Source organism: Gossypium hirsutum, chromosome A05 (assembly GCF_007990345.1).
Source record: "Gossypium hirsutum isolate 1008001.06 chromosome A05, Gossypium_hirsutum_v2.1, whole genome shotgun sequence".
Lineage (NCBI taxonomy): Eukaryota > Viridiplantae > Streptophyta > Magnoliopsida > Malvales > Malvaceae > Gossypium > Gossypium hirsutum.
The window spans coordinates 4,126,047-4,141,678 of record NC_053428.1 but is presented as its reverse complement, the minus strand read 5'-3'; the positions used below and the strand labels follow the sequence as shown (position 1 = coordinate 4,141,678).

At 35.5% G+C, this 15,632-nt stretch overlaps 1 protein-coding gene and 2 pseudogenes across 1 annotated transcript; 1 reads left to right on the top strand and 2 right to left on the bottom strand.

The window, feature by feature from the left end:
* Positions 1-1,808: 1,808 nt before the first annotated feature.
* On the bottom strand, positions 1,809-3,108 carry LOC121229187 (zinc finger protein GAI-ASSOCIATED FACTOR 1-like; annotated as a pseudogene).
* A 4,388-nt stretch (positions 3,109-7,496) lies between these two features.
* LOC121229234 (probable ADP,ATP carrier protein At5g56450) lies at positions 7,497-11,048 on the top strand (annotated as a pseudogene).
* A 2,173-nt stretch (positions 11,049-13,221) lies between these two features.
* On the bottom strand, positions 13,222-14,140 carry LOC107958870 (glutaredoxin-C6). Its single transcript, XM_016894772.2, has one exon. The coding sequence runs from the start codon at positions 13,958-13,960 to the stop codon at positions 13,493-13,495; it is 468 nt and encodes a 155-aa protein (XP_016750261.1). The 5' UTR covers positions 13,961-14,140; the 3' UTR covers positions 13,222-13,492.
* Between the last annotated feature and the right edge of the window lie 1,492 nt (positions 14,141-15,632).

Sequence of the window (15,632 nt, the reverse complement as noted above, 5' to 3'; positions counted from 1 at the left end):
ATGCAGAGCTAGAATCTGTAACTAAAATTTTTTTTTTTTTTTTTTGTTATTTTTTTTACTGAAAATTATTACTTTTTTACTAAATATTATAGTACAATTATTACAAAATAAGCATGGGTCAATTATTTATTAGAATATAGTTTAATTAGTACTTTTAAAAAAAAATTTAATGTTTTAATGGCAGATATTTTACGTCTTGTACTTAATGTTAATTTGTCATTTTGAGATCTCAAATCAGCATCAATGAAATGATTCCCAAATTGCTGTAATTGTGTTAATATTTTTATATTATTTTTATTAATAATTTCAAATACATTTAAGTAAATATTTATTTTTTATAATATTTAAGTAAAAAAAGCCTTATTCTTACTACACCAGCAACACAATACCCTATTTATTTGGTTTCTTTCTATTTGCACCATTTCTTTTCTCATTTTTTGGCTTTTATATTAGGGTTGGGCTTTGATTGTACCAACCTTAAAGCTTGAGCAAAATTCGAAAAAGTCTTTTTTTTTTCAAATGAAAGTGAATCCCAAATGGCTACAAACTTGTGTATATATTATATAGGGCTATATATATATATTCTGCAGTAAGCATTTGAAATATATGCATATAATTATCACGAGAAACCCTAACTATATCGTTGGCAAAGAAAAGTGCACATAAAAAATATATATAGGTGTGATGAACAGATGAGAAGTCGTTCCACTTCCATATGTAAAATAATAATTGAAATAAAAATGATACAAATGAATAAATTAATGAAGAGCTTAAACAATGAGAGTAAACAAGAGAACTATATATAGATATATTCAGCATCAGTATAAGCGATGCATTATTTAAATTATTACCAGGAAATATGGCCACATGGGCTGCAGTGCTACATATTCTCTCCAATTTTCTGATCTTTCTATGGGGAAAGATTGGGATATCTAACTTGAAAGTTACAAGAACCACAACCTAACCTTGCCATGGTGTTCACTGTGCTGATTCGGTTGCCCATATGCTGAAGAGAATTTATGTGATGATTAAGCCCTACTAAGTTGGGGATATCTGTATGTGGGAAGCTTTAAGACCAGAATCTCTTGTCACCTATCGTTCCCTCCTATGTATTACTACTACTACCATTCCTTTACCTTCATGATTATCACTTCTGCATGATTGGGATTGTTTTGTTTCTGAGAATTACGACGATCGATATATTTCTTGAAAATTATGCTGTTTCTTTTGGTGATCCATGTCCCATTGAAAGACTGTTCAAAAGATGAAGACCCTTCTAGCTCACTTGTACAAGATAAAGAAGTCATCATATCATGGAGTAGAGAACTAGGAGCTGCAGCACCGGCTCCAGCAACTGCACTACTCTTTGTTGCATTAGCCACTGTTCCAGAAACCAGGGGTGACACCAGCTTTATTCCCAAAAGATGACAAACTATGGGTGAACTTACTTCCCAACTCTTCACGTGCCGACAACCCCTAGCTCTAGACGTGGCAAAGTTGTGGACCACACATGTGAGCCTGGTGGTGGTAGTAGTAAGGTCTTTGCATGGATACTACTGGTGATTGTAAGGGCTTGCTCAAAGTCACCCCCATTTGAGCTGCTTTTTGTAGGAGTGCGGTTGCAGACGTGTGTGGAGAAGCTGGCGGAGCTTGGAATGGAAGAAGTGTAGTAGAACTAGGGTTTTGGCTAGGTTTTCGTCATGTGGCAGTGGGTGGCCTAAAGAATGGTGATGATGAAGATTTATTGAGGGGGGACCAGAATCAGGCCCAGCAGCTTCTACTCTTGCATTGAACGTTGATCTTGGTCTCTATTCAAGATGGTGCATGGAGGGCATAGCCATGGAGTAGGGTTGGGATTCTAGATTGGTCATATTTATGTGTGAAACAGAAGAACCAGGTTGGTTTGCAGCTGTAATTGCTCTTGCAGTCTCTTCAGCTAAAGCATCGCAAACGCTCTGTGAGTGATGAAACTGTCCCTCCTGTAACCAAAATACAAGCAAAAAAAAAAAAAAACCAAGAGAGCAATCAATGTCCAGGACAGAACAGTGAGACAGTTTTTCTCATATTCTTCCCATAGGGATAGGATGAAGAGACATAGCAGCTTGTAATCCCTAATCTAAGCAGTACTATTGTACTTCACGAGGTAACCATTCTTTGCCACATACAGTACACGAGACATTTAATTAACTTGCCGTTCTTGAATGTTAATGAAAGCAGTAAACTATGATGCATGCAGAAGAGTTAAGAGAGATGAAAATAAAGATTGAAGAATCCAGCTTAAACTTTATGATATATGATTGTGATCTGAAGTATGAACTTGTTAATTAATTATGCGTATACCTGGAGAAAAGGTTCCCACAGTCACATCTATACTCTCTGGTGCCACAAATTTTGGAATGAGATTTCCAGTCAGATTGAACAGCATAACGCTTTGAACACTTCTCACACTTCCATTTCTTCTCCCCATGTTTTCTGCAAAAGTGCTTCTTGATTCCCGTGAGGTCACCAAGAGCCCTAGATGGGTGATGGTGCACGCATGTTGTCTCTGGACATACATATACCTTCTTCCTCACCACTTCCTTGTTTGTTCTTTGCTTTAGTTTCCATGGCAAGTTATGTCCTCTTCTATGAAGCTGAAGATTCTGATCTCTTTGAAACCCTTTGTTACAGATCTCACATATAAATCTATTTGTTGCAAGCAGTGTCTTGGGAGACAAAGCTATGACTTCAGTCTCTGGGTCTGATAATTGAACCCCATATGTTAAAAGAAAAAAAAGAAAATTTCTTAAAATTTGAGTTTGAAAATTTAATTAACCTGGGTTGCCTGGTAGATTTCTCTTCTTCTTTGATAATGGTTCTTGATTTGTCGAAGCACTTACTTCACCAGATGTTGAAGTCAAATTCGAATACTCTCATCCACCACCAAACCTTTCATCATCTCACTGGATTAATTTTGTAATGGTAGTCAATATGTATATAGCCCTCTACATTATATATAGGTGTATGTATCAACTTTATAATACATGACAGAATGTCCTGATTGAGATCTATGTATGAACCCTGATTTGCTTTTAGTACAAGGTCCCAAAGTGGATTAACTCCAAAACCTTGAAATGAACTATTATAGCTACTCTCCAAATTCAAGTTCCCAAAAAACCACATTAATATCTTTGCTTGCTATGCTAACACCGAGAAGATCATTGAACAAAGCCACACAAAACTTACAAACTGAATAAATAAAAAGGACTTCCTGCAAAATATAATATATAGATGATGTGTTTGTGTGTGTGTATAAACAAGAACTGAGAAAACGTGAGATAGAGAGAGATGTGGATGAGAAAGATTCCTGAGAAGCACTCCACTTATACAAATCAGAACCCAAAGCTAACAGGCTTTGTCACTGACTTTGCACTTCCTGTCTTTTCTTTTGTTCTCACCTTATAGTGTACTCTTATAATATAACTCTTTGAGAAAAGAAAAAAAAAACTGTAATTTACTTGTGAAATTTTTTCTTCATTTTTTGCTCTTTAAAAAAAAAAACTGGTTTACTTTCTTCCTTCTTTTCACATAAAAGGGTAGACATAAAGTAACCCAAATCACAAAGTAGATTGAGATCGAGACAGATGATGAGTATAAGGAAAGTTGATTACAGGCTTTTAACATAAAATGTGGGTTAAATAATTTAGAAAGCAAAGCCTCTTTCTGCTATGAAAACCCTATTAGAACTTCAGTGATTGAATTCCATTTCCAGCAGACATGTTCCCAAAATCATTTTTTAATATTCTTTTAAACTAAACCGTGTGGAGAAAACTCTCAATATATGTATATATGCTGCCCTACCCATAAATATAGTCACTTAAATTATTGCACTTGACTGCAACAAGCAACATGAAGAGTAATCCCACGGATTGAAGAAAGTAAGAAATGTCCAAGTTCTGAATGATGAATTATTGAAACAAATATATTAATTATTTCAGAAATTAGCTGCTTGAGATAAGATGATCATGGAGCCAGCAAAAGCAAAATACAAGAAAATGTTGAACCACTCACCCGATAATACATATATATTACAAGACAGAAAATAATATTGTGGCATGTTTTGGAGATACACTGTCTATATATATGTTTTATTCATGCTTCTTCACAGTACCTTTTTGTCTTCACACTAAAGAAAAGAAAATGGGTCCATTAAAACAAAAGTTGTGTTTAATTTGTTTTCATTTGTCATTTTCACCTTTTGCATTATGTATTTATATATAAATATTTCAATTTAAGTTTGTTTACTTGCTTCCAGCTCATTAACAAGCTCAATCACAGTTAATTAAATATTTAATTTATTCCCTCGTAGCCATAGCCATATAGCACATTAATTATATATATACACACCAATTATAAGGTTTAATTATTAATGTGATTGATTCCCCCGTGATGTGAAAAGGCTTAGGATGTTGTTATAGTGTAGTTGGAGATGGCATCCAATATCTTTTTTTTTTTTGTTTACTATGTCATATCCAACCTTTATCAAATTGTAACTTTCTTCTTTGCATTGACTTACATATTGAGTGAATGAACATATCTGCAAACAGAAGACAGTAATGTTACATGCATATGCGGTACTGTAAGAGAAAGGAGAAAAAAAAACCAGAGTCAAACACTAGTGCTATCATTCACCATATATATAGTCACAGTGAAAGGTAAGATGAAAGGCTGAATTGTTCGCCACTCTTTTGTAACCAAGAACAAAAATTCCCATGGATTTCCATAAAAGATACAGTTTTTGAAAACTTTCTTCGCCTTAATCACTACCATGGTGCACTGCTTTTGATGTAGGCTGTTTCAATAATACAAGGGAATATTGACAGACATTGACATAAGATATTTTGAAGGATATGAAATCTTTTAAACTGGGTCTTGGATAGTTATGGATAGCGTTCAATCAATCAAAGAACCTGAAAAAAAAAAAAAGAGAAGAAGAAGAAGAGCAGACCCAGTGTTTAAGAGATACGCATTACACAGCTTGTGAAAAACTGTAGATATTGTTGGATTTATGGACAGGATTTTGGCTCCACCAGCCTTGAAAATAAAGATTCAGATATTGAGATATCAATCTTATTGGATAGCATTTCGGTTCTACTAAGGTAAATATTTTCAATTTTTGGCTTGTGGGGGTTAAAACTTTGAAATGACAATGTGACAGACAAGATAAAATTAATGTCATATTTAACAGATATATATACATATTCTATATAACTATAAATACTACCGACAAAAGTTGTCTGGGATCCTATGGCTATGGGACTGGTTGGTTCACGAACAGCAAGCTGTAGTTGGTTCAGATGGTGGGCCAAATGATCCACATGGTTAAAGACCCAATTGATACAAAGTCTCATGTGCCAGACACTTATGTGTACGTCCTACCGAGGAAATAATGAGTTGATGCTAGAAAAGAAATGCAATGGAAACTGAGAAATATGAAATCATGAAAGAAATGGGATCATCATTCCTGTTCTTCACGTATGATAAGATTGCATTATTGTTGGTTTTCCACCCCCCCCCCCCTTTTAACCATCAAAGATAGGGTTAAGAGAAGAGTGCTACATCTGAACTCAACTGAAACCAAAATAGACGAAGACAATATCACAGCCCTGTCATTTTAACAAGTATCGAGTATTGTTCTTCTTCAGTCACCCACTGGGGCAGCTTATGGTTGATGGTGTGTATGGCTTGATTGTGAAACCATTTCTCCTTTTTGAGGTTTAGGGTATCAATCAAATTGCTAAAAAGAAGCAACAGACTTTACTGCAAATATATTCGGTTCTCATAACAGCCCCCAAAGAAGGCACCATCCCCTGCATATTTTCTCCATCTTTTTTTGCGTGAAGTACTACGTAAAACAAGCAATTCCATGGTTAACACCACTAGCCATCGCTTTCACACTGTTGTTAATGCTTGCTTTTGCAACTGTAATCACAAAGCATCTTTGCCGTTTGTCCCCGTAGGCTAGGCCGTACTACCTTTTTCATGCCTATAAAATGCCAACACATTTGGTATTTGGTTCCATTCAAATTTGCAATACTAAAGCAACCTTTGTGGCTTTGTTCACGTCCATGGTTTTTTTTTCTAACATGACAACATCCATCCATGTCTTTTCTCAGTATTAATTCATATTTATCAAATATCACATTATTATAATACAACTTTTAGTGATACTTAACTACTTTTTGGTCAATTTATTAATTAGAACTCTACATGAATCTAAATAACCAGTACTTGAATCTTTAAAGGAATTTAATGCCCTTCATAAATTGAGTTTATAAGTAAAAAAAACAATTAAAAATCCACAGTCCTTCAAATTAGATCTTTGTCAATACTTGGATTAAATTTATGAGTTGCCAAAATCTAGAGAGGGTAGATGAACTTTACAATAATTGAAGAGAAACTTTGACATCAACAATTATGAAAAGGGGTAAATTATTAAAATAATCATTTTTGTTTGTTTCAAGTTACATTTTAGTCACTTACGTTTGAAATGTTATGTTGTAGTCACTTATGTTATTGTGTTGTAACATTTTAGTCACTGAGCTATTAATTGTCGTCAACCGTATAACGGTAAGCTGAAGTGGAAAGTTAAATCATCATTTCAAACAAAAATTTTAGGTTAAATTCTACAATTGGTCCTTATATTTTTTCATTTTGAGCAATTTATTTTTTTTCATTTATATTATTTTGACTTTCCTTTTCTTTTCATTCTCCTCCGCTTCTCCCCTTGTTTTCCTCCTTTCTTCATTTCTTTTAACGTAGTTTTTTTATATTTTTTATTTGTTAAAATTAATCCACAAGCTCGCCTCATTTAAAAAAAATTAAATTGTTCAAAAACATAAAATATAGGGACTAGTATTAACAAATGGAAAACATAGAAAAACTAGATTAAAAGAAATGGAGAAGGAAAGAAAACAAAAGGAGAAGCATAATAGAATGGAAAATAAAGAAAAAAATTAAAAAAAACATAAAATAAAAAAAAATTAAATTATTTCAAACGAAAAATATAGAGACCAATTGCATAAATTAACTTAAAATTTTTGTTTTAAGATACACTATCAATGACTTAGTGACTAAAATGTTATAAGAGAATAATAACTAAAATGTAATAAAAACTAAAATATAAGCCGAAATAAACAAAATTACATATTTTGTATTTTAGTAGTTTACCCTTCTCAAAAGTTGGAGTTATAAAATGCTAATTTTTCCTTTCAATCAAAGTATATAACTGGGAAAAAAACGTCGTATGACAAATTTTGTTACTTCGTCTTTTGGCAGAAGAGGAAACAACATTCGCCAAGCTAAAAACAAAAGAAGCCCTCCGTGGATAGCCAAGAACTCTGGTTGTTTAAATAAAACAAAGCAATTACTATGATCCCATTCGTAGGCAAAAGATTCTATCTTTTTAGCTGACAATTATTTTCCCACCATTTCTACTGACTAAAGAAAGAAAGAAGGTTTTTTTTTTCCTGTTCAAAGAAGTTTGGGTCTTGGGAAGCTATGAGCAAAGAAGAAGATGGTGGATTAGACAACAGGGGATGGTTAAGATCGTCGTCAGGGGCGTATAAATGGCTGGCGAGCTTCCACCATGATCTGATGGCGGGAGCGGTGATGGGTAGCGTGGTGCACACGATCGTGCACCCATTGAGAGGGCAAAGTTATTGCTTCAAACCCAAGAGAGCAATTTGGCTATCGTAGCTGGTCGAAGAAGGAAATTCAAAGGGATGTTTGATTGTATCTTCCGGACGGTTAGAGAAGAAGGCACTCTTTCATTATGGAGAGGCAATGGGAGTAGTGTTCTTAGATATTACCCTTCTGTTGCTCTTAATTTCTCCCTCAAGGTAATAAAATTCTCTTGTTTTCCTTTTTTGTTTTCCATCTTGGTTTTGGTTGATATTTATAGTGAATTAATGGGTCGTTTTAGTCTTGCCAGATGTTATTTTGGAGATGGGGTTGTTAAAAGTTTAAAGAAAATAATATATATTATATATGCACGTGAAGTGAATGATAAATGTTTCTTGGAGACGATGATGATGATGTTATTCTTATATAGCTTGGGAGATTTGGATACCAATTTGTGGACTTTTATGTGATTTGCTGTGTTTGTATGTATTATATGGTCATAATACAGAGAATGTTTCCGTTGAAATTTAAGCTGATTTGCTAGTCCACATTGCTAGTTGCAACTTTAATTTCTTCAGGGCTTTGCTATTTGTGCAATTCCTGTTATAATTCCCAAGTCAATCTTATTCATATTGTATTGATAACTTAAAAACCTTATCACCCGTAACAATGCCCGAATCTCCAAACTGAATTTCATTTAGCCTACTCATTATATGGGAACAAAATGCAATGGGCTGTGGTATTTTTTTTCCCTGTTTCCATAACACCTTGTTCTTGTAACTGTCCTCATTTAAGTTAATCTTATTAAGCCGCTCTGCAGAGTTTGTGAATGCTAGTCTATAACATCCAAACTTCTTCTATCTGCAAGTTCATATTCGTAGACATTTTACTCCCATAGAGGACCTTTGACTGTCTCATCCTAATACTTTACCTTATTCAACTGTCATTGCTGCTTTTTTCTATTGATTAGATGGTGAACAACTTTCCTCTAAGATGAGGCTTTTTGTTACTAAATACAAGGATCTTAGCCTTTAATTGATCAAAATAGCGTAGTTAGAATACAAACTCACTGCAGGCTTTGTTCCGAATAGAGGATCGCTTATAGAAATGCTGTTAGGTGAATTTTTTCTTGGAGAATGTGACGATTGATAGAGAGGTCACTCATTGGATCCAGGTAGGATGGATGGAACAGGAGAATTCTACAAATCTTATCTGATCATAGAATTCCACATAAATTTAAAGGAAAATGTTACAGTATGGCTGTCAAAGTATCAATGTTGTATTAGTTTCAGTGTTAGGCTTCAGGTATCAACATATTCAAAAAAAAAGAATTAAAGTCGCTGAGGTGAAAATCTACTCTAGATGTCTCTATATATAATGGAAGATACAATTAGGAATACAAGGGGAAGATACAAGATATATACCCATTGAGGACATGCCATCTCACTGAAGGTGCCATGTAAGTAAGATATACTGATGCTAAATAAGATGTGATTTGATGGAGAATATAACTTGAGTGTGATGAGAAACAGATTAAAGACTAGGGGAGCTTGGGTGGAAAACACAAAACAAACCTAAATGAGTTTGCAAAGGATATATGCCTGAATTGAACACAAGAATGCAATATATCCGTATAGTCAGCCATATCTAATGACGAATAAAAAAATACATAGTTTACCATGCTAGGATTCTTGTGTGAGGTCAAATATCAACCAAGTTTATACATGGTTGAGAACTGTTTGAAGCTTCTAGCACCCTTTTATAAAGATGATGATCCGGGTGGCTCAAATATGAGACTTGAACGTGAAAAAGAAAAAGTTTTCAGATTAGTAAAACTATAAATACGAATAAGCAATGAAGTAAGTTCGTGCAACTTGAATTGAGTTATTGAATGTTTAAATTTTACATTTGTGTGACATGAATGTGAATTGAATGTTTAAATATATGTTTTGGGCTTTAAGGGCCCAATAGAGGGACATTATGATTATTTTCAGAATATGAATAATAAATTATTCAGAATTATCTGAAAATGCTCAGTAAACTCTGGTAATGCCTCGTACCCTATTCCGGCAACGGATACGGGTAGAAGCTGTTACATAAACTAAGTCCGATATCAAAGATAATCATGATGTTGGAATAATAGGGACAGGAAAGGTTAGAGATTGCCCTAAGTGGCTACTGACAACTTTAAGAAATACTATAGTGTTACTCCCTGGAAGAGCATTAGGAATAGGTGAGATGAATTTGCCCAACATATTGCCAATTCACCATCAGTAACAATTTCAAAGAATCACTTGATAAACGCCATTGAGACAAGTTTGTGACGACACATTTGAATGAAGATGAAGATTTACTTTATTGTAACCAAGCTTGAAAATCCCAAGGGGATATCCTTGGGGGGTATGAGTTGGTACAGAGTTAACTGCTTTTAAGTAGCTATAGGCCTAATATAGTTTCTGTATGTACACAAAAAAACAACCTTCAAAACCAGTGCCTCAAAAATGAAAACTCCAACTTACAGCATCTCCTGTTATTCTTTATGCAGGACCTGTACAGAAACATATTAAGAAATGGCTGTTTTCAAGATGGTCATGTATTTTCAGGAGCATCTGCCAACTTTATCGCCGGAGCCGCAGCTGGTTGCACAACATTGATCATAATATACCCTCTTGACATTGCCCATACACGTCTTGCTGCAGACATTGGGAGAACTGATGTTCGTCAGTTCCGAGGTATTTACCATTTCTTGAGTACTATGTGTAAAAAGGATGGAATCTGGGGAATTTACAGCGGTCTTCCCGCCTCTCTACATGGGATGATTGTTCATCGAGGTCTATATTTTGGAGGTTTTGATACAATGAAGAAAATTTTGTCCGAGAAATCCAGAAATGAATTGGCATTATGGAAACGGTGGGTGCTGGCCCAAGCTGTGACAACTTCTGCTGGATTGTTGTCGTATCCACTAGATACAGTTAGGAGGCGGATGATGATGCAATCTGGCTTGGAAAAACCAATGTACCATAGCACACTGGACTGCTGGAGAACGATTTATAGGACAGAAGGGGTGACTTCATTTTACCGTGGAGTGTGTAATGTTTTTAGGAGCACCGGTGCTGCGGCCATCTTGGTTCTATACGACGAGGTCAAGAAGTTCATGAATTGGTGTGGATCTTAGTCGGAAGCAATTTTTTATAGTTTTCTTTTAAACAAAAGGACTATAGTAGAACCAGATTCAGGGTTACAACATAGAAAGCCTTGTAAAGTTCAACCGAAGCTGATACACATGATTCCATTTTATGTTACTACATGACATTCATTTACCAAACATGGCAATCCACACACACCTTGATTTTCCTTAACAAATAAAAAGAGCAAAAGTTGTTGCATGATGTTGTGGTCGATGTCATTGTCAGATTTGTGTGATTTTCTTTACAATTTTGTCTTTGGGGAAGGGATATAAAATGGGTGCTGTGCAGTTGTTCCTTTCATAACAATATCCACGTTCCTGTGTCTGGTATATTCTTCTGGATATCCTGAGCCAAAACCCCATAAATTTGCTTGTTTTCTTCCTGAAAATTTAATATTGTAGGAAAGAAAGAAAAAATCCCAATCTCAGGATGAACATATTAGCCCCAGAAAAGTAGTACAAAGTAGTAAAGAGAACAGGTAAAATGTGGTATTAATTAACAGTTGTAATGAACTAGTAGTACTATAAATATAACACTATACGATGTTTAGTTTTGTGGGAAATGGAATAGGTCAAAGGATCAGTAAAATAATTAAATTGCCACCCAAAATGATGTAAGCTATTGAGGTCAAGAGGTAGCATATAAGTATTGTTGAAAGTAAGATCTGGGGCAGGTCTTAACTGGAGAGGATTGTGAGCCATAAACAATGGGTCTAAACCAAAAAATATTATTGCGACTGATTAGGTAGGAAAAAAAATTTTGGACAATAATATAAACACATGAATGCAAGTGGGAACACCATAAAAGAGACCCAAAGCAAAACCATGACTTCACCCCCATCAAAGAAAAAGAGCAAAAGAAAACAAAAGAGGTGATGAACTAATAAAGTACTCAAAGATGCTTTTTTTTTTCTCACCCCCAACTTTTAGACTAAGTTTTTAACCTAAAACCCTACCATTAAGGAACTTTCAGTGGGCCACTTGAGTTGCCCATTTGTCATTACTTCCATTAAAATATATACCCCTCAAAAAAAAGAAAGAAACTATTACTTTCCTTTTAGCTTTTCTTTTTCATCCCCCAAATTGCTTATTATAGAGAATCAGGAGAGATTCTTCTTACGTTAGGCTGCAAAGATTCTAAATGGGGACCATTGATGGGTAAAATCAAATAAACACATCACATTCGCATGGCTGCCGTAAGTAAAATTTTCGAGTTTAAAAAATAAAATAAAAAAGCCAAAATCCGTAAGTGACCTTACCACCCACTCTTCAATTGTGGTTGTGATTCGTGGGTAGGTGCTGTCTTTTCCAAACCCAAAGGAACAACAACAACAACAAATATAAATATATTTTCATCTCATTTGACTTCAAACTGGACGTTTTAGTTTTTAATCCATATTAACACAAATAACTAGATGTTAAATGCAAATATATATTTATAATAAATTCAAAAAAAATTAAATAAAATTTCGAGATCAAAGTGTAAGAATATTTGTAATGAAATGAGAGGTGTAAAGCGATTGAACTGAAGCTATGATATGTGTTGGAATACTGTCTGATAGCTTGGTGACAACTTCTTGGCCTTCAATTTTAGTTTATGTTAGTTGTCAGCTTTCCCTTCGCTTTGCTCCCAATATGTTAAAGTAATATATATATACCAAAGATCACAGCTTTTTCACTTCATCACTGTACTTGTTTTAAGAACCTGGAATTCTGGGTTGTTTCACAGCTCATTTTCAAACGTTCTTGGGATCATCAAAACCCTTTTTTTTATTAGTCATTAAAAAACCAAAATCCAAGATCTACTTTATGTTTGAACTTAAGGCAGTAATTAATTTATACAAATTGCAGACAACTGGCTACGTTTATATAGCTTGAACCCAGAAAAAGAAGTATTGTTGGCAATAATCACAACGAAAAAGATTGAACCACAAATTGTGGAATGAAATCTGTGGGAAAGAGAATCAAGCAGAAAAAAGAGCCGTGTTTCCCAGTATATTGTTTTCTTTATTTTCTCTTTTCTTTAACGTTATTAATAATTGGAAGAATTTTGTCAGATTATGACAATGCCCTCTTTGATTGGAGCTCGTCATTGTCAGTAAAAAGCATCACTAACAAAAATTAAAAACCTCCTCCTCTTGTTCTAATACCAACACTCCCCCCCAGATCACATTATTCACCATTCTTTTTCATCTAGAGTCCACCTGGAACAAATTTTAACGGCTCTGATTGCTCAATAATTGGCAACGGACCCCACCTTTAATGGGTCCCATTCCACTCATTGCTCATTGTACTAACTCAGATTAACCCCCTGGGTTACCGGAGTAAGTTCCCTCAAACCCTCAAATTCAACAGAAAAAAAAAAGAAGAAATTTCACACATACAATACAATTTCATTAACTTGATTTAATTACTACAATTTCCCTAAAATACTATCTTCAATATGCTTTCTTTGACCAAAAAAGCTAGTAGGGAAGAAAAAGCAGAAATTGTTTTTTTTTGTTTTTGGGGGGGGGGGACTGGACTGCCTAATTTTATGATCAACTTACAAAGAAGTTTTAACAAGGAAAACCCAGCTTTGAAAAGCATAAAAAAATGGCAGCTTGATTATATTTTTTTTTCTTATGCTATTAATTATGTGTATCATACCCAGAGAGCGCCAACTTCGACGAGCTTGCGGACTAGGTGTCCACTAAGGTGGAGAGCCACAAGGGATTCAAGACCGCCGACGCATGTTCCGCCAATGAAGACAGCGGGAGCAGGACTCCGAGAGGAGAGGCTATCGTGGGCAGGAGGCGGAGGGAGGGAAGCGATCTCATGGTCATCGAGTTCGATGACAGTTGGGTGAACCCCGATGGTGGCTAAGAGTTTTTTCATCACATGGCACATGCAACAGGAGGAGCGGCTGAAGATGATGACTGGGTGCTCCGATATCAACCTCCTGATTCGTGCCTCCGTTGGCTCCTCCTCGTCTATGGAAAAGCCGGCGCCGCTGATGGCTGTGGTGCTCATGGGGGTGTTGTTTGAGGAAGAAGGAGGAGGTTGTGGTGGTGGCAGTGGACTTAGATCAAGTTGCCCAACGTCACTCGACCAGCTCCTTAACCTTTGCATCGCCAAAACAAAACAAAAAAAAATCAAGGAAGCTTTTGAGTGTGATTATGGTAATGTCAACGAGAGAAAAACTAGTGCGATGGGAGAGTTAAATAGTACGTATAAAACAGAGTGAGAGAGAGAGAAGAGAAAAGTGCCTTTGCTTCGGTTATGGTTTGCTTACATCATAAAGTACCATGTTACATAGGTTTTTTTTTTTAAATCAAAAGTTTATTATACTTCAAATGGTTAAATTTATCAAAAATTCTGAGCGCTGGAATTAATATATTTAGTAATATTTTTGTGTTTTGTTTTGTTTTGATCAAAGTCATGTGCATGTGGGCACGTATCATATTGGCATTTTTAGAAGCCAAGATTAGAAAGGGAAGTGATGGCGTGGGTTGGATATTTTTGAAGATGACGAGTAAAATTTATAAGTGGATTCTTTTCATATTATTTCTACCATCTTAAAATTAGATGGAAAAGAAAAAAGCAAACATGTTATACACAAATATCTATTCAGATTTTCTTCTATGTTGTCGGATTTTGACATGTTTACATATGTAATTGTACATAAGAGTTGCATTTAATTTATATTAGAGTCGTATGAAATACAAGGGGATAAGATTAAAGAAAGAAAAATGAAATAACAAATGATTGGAGGGGGTGGATTACACTTGCCGATGCAAACGAGTGAGGGGGGACAATACATCGTGCGTCACAATAATACGGTAGTTCGGAAATACTGGATATTTGCCGGAGCAGTCACATGGGATCGTTGGTTGATGATCGTAGTAAATATCCCCCCTTACGTCACCTTCAATGCCACGTGGAACCAGTATATTGAACTGTGAGTAACCCATTTTAAATTAAATCGTATTGCTGCTGATACTACAGTGAAAAAAGCAAGCAGGGGCTGAATAAAAAAGAGAGCTGGGGTGGCTGGTCCACTAGCATGACATAACCATCGGAACGAAATAACACCGTCCACGTCATCGTGACGTTCCCAGCATGACACGTGGTAGCTGTGTTTCGATTTCCTTCAGGCATGGAGGGCTTCCGGGGGGGATGAAAGAGAGAAATTAATTAGAGATAGAGACGCAAATGTGGGGCCACCCCAACCTTTTTGGGTCACAACGGTATAGCCAATGAGTGAGTGACACGTGGATAATGAGCATGCTTCTATGGTGATAGGGGATTGGGGGTCGTGGGGAGGAGGGGACCCACCATTATTGAATATGGGAGTGTAAAACGGAAAAGCGGAGGTGGAAGGAGTCCCCATTAAAGGAGGACCGTTGATGGTGATAAAATAAATATGATGTGGTGTCTGCAATGTGTGATGATATAAGCAAAAGGAATGGCGTCAGCATCAGCATCAGCATCAGCATCACCTTTCAACTATGGTCCCACTTAACCCTCTTTCTTTAATTATTTTCACCTTACCTCCTCACTTATGACTTTTTTTTTTTGGGGGGGGGGGGGTTGCACCAATCTCAATTATTTTGTGTTGCTGTACTTAATACCTTGGGCGATGAATGAATCATAGGAAGTCGTTAAAATCCCAAGTTTATCTTATGTATTATAATTCATCACATTCATTCAAAAAAATAATTTGAAATACAAAACCTAAAAATTAAAGAAATCATTTTTTAAGTTAAATGGTTACTTTTAGATGTAGTTATTTATTAGTGGT